The 3447-nt window shown below is 51.2% G+C and overlaps 1 protein-coding gene across 1 annotated transcript; it reads left to right on the forward strand.

Moving 5' to 3' along the window:
• Positions 1-60: 60 nt before the first annotated feature.
• On the forward strand, positions 61-1650 carry PV07_12770 (uncharacterized protein; the record flags this gene model as incomplete). Its single annotated transcript, XM_016400333.1, has 6 exons — positions 61-330; positions 386-478; positions 530-703; positions 751-813; positions 861-908; positions 964-1650. 6 exons carry the CDS (start codon positions 61-63, stop codon positions 1231-1233), a joined length of 918 nt encoding a protein of 305 aa, XP_016242021.1. The 3' UTR covers positions 1234-1650.
• Between the last annotated feature and the right edge of the window lie 1797 nt (positions 1651-3447).

A 3447-nucleotide genomic window follows, 5' to 3' on the forward strand; every position in this document is an offset into this window, starting at 1 on the left:
AACATCGGCGATGACATTCTTCAAGATCAAGAAGACGGCGAGATCAACGGGGGAGCTTGCATGGACCCTCTGATAGGAATAGCAGATGCAGATGCCCCGATCCAGGATCCGCGGGAATACTATCTGAGAGTGTTTGGTGCCAGGCTTGCCCAGGTTACGGGTGAGTGGAAACTAGCAGTGGAGAAGACGGAAAATAGTGTCGATAAGCACAACCAGGTACTGTATGTTTCCACTGCCTCGTTGTCACTAGCTTTCACGGGGGACTCGGCAATCCAGTGGTGGCGCAAAGACTTCTTGTGGCGCCAGCTTTTCAAAGTCCCAGACGAGAGCGTGCCATGATCTTGCTGTCAATATTTTCGGAAAGGAGCTGACGGTGAATGGCTAGCGCCGTTGCTACCCCGTTTCCGAAAGCACCTTTGGCGAATCCAGCCGCGAAGCAAAGGAAGACTTCCAGACACCCAAGCGATCAGTCGCTGATGTGAACAGCGTCATACACCTTTCGACGCAATTTTCTAACAGGCTGAACCAGCCCCTTTCCGAGGTGGAGAGGGTCCTGGCTGATGATGTCCACTCTCGCGTCTTCTCTGGGCTGCCACTGTGTTGGCCGCTGTTTATAGCCATGGAAGGCGAACTTCACGAGCTGCAGAGACTTCAGAAGGCTCTTGAGAGAGTGGAAAAAGGCCTCAAAACAACCGCGGAGACGGTCAGTCAACTAACAACTCTTCGGCACGTTACTGACTACTGCCAAAGCTCAACAGCAAACTCGCGCTTGAGCCCACGCAACACTCGCTCATGACAGCAACAAGCTCACACGTGAGACTATGCAAATCGCGCATGATAACAACAGACTGACGCTTCAGGCCATGCAAATCGGACATGACAGCAAAATTCTCTCACTCATGATGATGGTAAGTTTTCCTTATATCACAGCGACATCGGTTTAACCAGCTCCGTTTTCGCCAGCTATATATATCACACTTTGCGTTAGCTGCAAATTTCTTCTCGATGGATGGCAAGGTCATGCCATTTCGGCCGCCGAATCCCAGGTCATTTCTCGGTGTTCTCCTCTTTTTCGCCGCCATGGGCGCCCTTCCTCTCTTGGTCACCTGGTTCTCAAACCGGGTGCTGAAGTGGCGTGGGAGGATTCATTCAATAGCACCTCTGGATGAACTACATCTCGACTTGGGACAACGCCGCCCTCCGACCACAGACGAAGAGAACAGGCCAGGCTAGAGCCATACCGCTTTGTGCGACATGTTGTTACCCTCTTCGACGGATCTCAATCACAATATTAGCAAGGACTCAGGCCACACGATTGCCCTTGCCGAGTTGAGAGGGTGTTGGACGCCAGAGATTTGGTCTACGTTCAAGAAACATCTCAGAGGCAATACGAGTCATGTTTACTGAAGTAATTGCCAAATGTTAGCTCCAAGCTTGAAAAGCGAGCAACTCGCTCCGTGGTGCTGCCACATTGACTTCAAATTGGGATATCCAAGAAAGGGCTGCTTACGTTTAACCACTCCAACACTGATGTTACACATGCTACCAGGATCGACGAATGGATATCTTAATGCAAACAACGTCGTACGCGAAGCCAGCGAAGCGGCCTAGGCTTTTGGGATTTGAGCTTCAGACGGAATACGATTGGCGCCTCACCTCCCTCAGTGCCCAGTTGACGGGTCACCGTGAGGGATCGGATATGGAGTGACGGTGGAATCGAGTAGTGCTCGAGTTTAAGGGCCACCACGTTGCCCGCTCATGATCGAAAGTCACTTTCGAAGTCACTCTCTTCTACCTCACTTGGGCCCTCGTCCTATTCAATCACTCATGTATCTACTGTATCTGTGACAGTCGCTTGAACTCCTTTTCTAGACTAGCACATCGTTTCTTGCGGCTGATTCGATCACTATGACGCCTCGCCTACTTTACGGTAGGTCTTACGCCAGCAGAGGATGCTTCCACATACGCCATTCACGGTGTTCGATAACCCGTCGATGCAAGTCGCCTGCCATGCTCAATGCAGCCGAGCGATGCTCAACTCGACTTCATCCGGGTGGACAAAAGCACGGCAATTGGGCAGACGCTATTGGTCAACAATTATTTATTTCCGCACCGTGAAATTTAGCGATCGTCGAACCGGGGTGTCAGGAGGCCGAGACGAAGAGATCCAATGTAGAGTGATTTAATTTCTGAAAAAGCTGGCGAATAAGCTGATGTCGGTATTTAACGCTCAAGGATCACAGGAGAATTATGGTAGGTGGAATTGGAGATACACGTCTCATTGGAGGATACGCAAGGCGAGTAGCGAAAACGCTTTCCGAGGAAATTTATCCCCTACACCGCCGTACATGAATACTGGAGCGTACAGTACAGTATCAATATTACTTAGTGATAAGTCTCTAGCCTGATTCGAGTTTCCATAAGCCCTGTGCAAAATAGGGATAGTGCGTTCCCGGATCGCTCTCAATTAGTCCTTTATAAACGTATTGGCATGGCAAGATTCGTGGTCAACCGTGTCGTCGCTCTACGATGGGAGATTACGATAATACGCCCAACTTCTTAGGCTCTGAGCCGACCGAGATGATCAATTCGTTCCTCGAGTATTTCGAGAGAAGCTTTAGCCCGGGATCGTCGCCATATTGGACAACGGACAGACCACCGGCATTCCATCAGGAGATCGGCTACCTGACCCTGGACTCTCCGCGGACGTTCCCCTCACAAGTTGTGAGCTCGATTCACCCACCATCATCAACCCCCTGTTGCCCGTGCCTGAACGATGACGTTCTGGGGAGGTGGCCAGAGTCCCCTCTTTTGTCGACTGGGAACGGGGCGAGGAACGAGGGTCTGTACCCCAGTTACCAGCAATGGGATCACCAATCCCGCAGAAATAAGGGTAGTGCAACAAAAAGGGACAGGAAGGGCACCCGAGACCAATCTGCGCGGCGAGAAAAGGAAACCCTTCTCAGTGAGGGTCCCTTAGAGGATGGAGAGTTGCGTCTTTCGCAAAAAGGAATTGATCATTCTAGTGACCATGATGGCTCTACTCGGCTAGCTGAGGAAACACGAGCTTGAAGGCAAGGTGGTAGGTCAGTGTCGTAACCATACACACCATTGATTTGGTGGCATGTGGGACGTCGGCCGTGGGAAATGTTGACGTAGGGCATCAACTTTACTATAGACCCTCCCGAAACACACCTACTGAACTGTACTGTACCCACGAGGTCGTATTGTAACCTTCTTTACAACCTAGAATTGGAGCTCTCATGTCGGTCATATAGTCGACTCACGTGCGCAGCAAGGTCATGCTACCGCATCCGCTGAAACAACGGATCATGCGGATGTCTAACCATAGCGGACAGCGCGACCAGAACGTCTGACAACTCTACGTCATGAGGGGCCATTCCCAAAGCCGTGAGAAGCACCTTTGCTCAGAGTGTACCCCCCCCC

The sequence above is a fragment of the Cladophialophora immunda genome, assembly GCF_000835495.1.
Source record: "Cladophialophora immunda strain CBS 83496 unplaced genomic scaffold supercont1.130, whole genome shotgun sequence".
NCBI lineage: Eukaryota > Fungi > Ascomycota > Eurotiomycetes > Chaetothyriales > Herpotrichiellaceae > Cladophialophora > Cladophialophora immunda.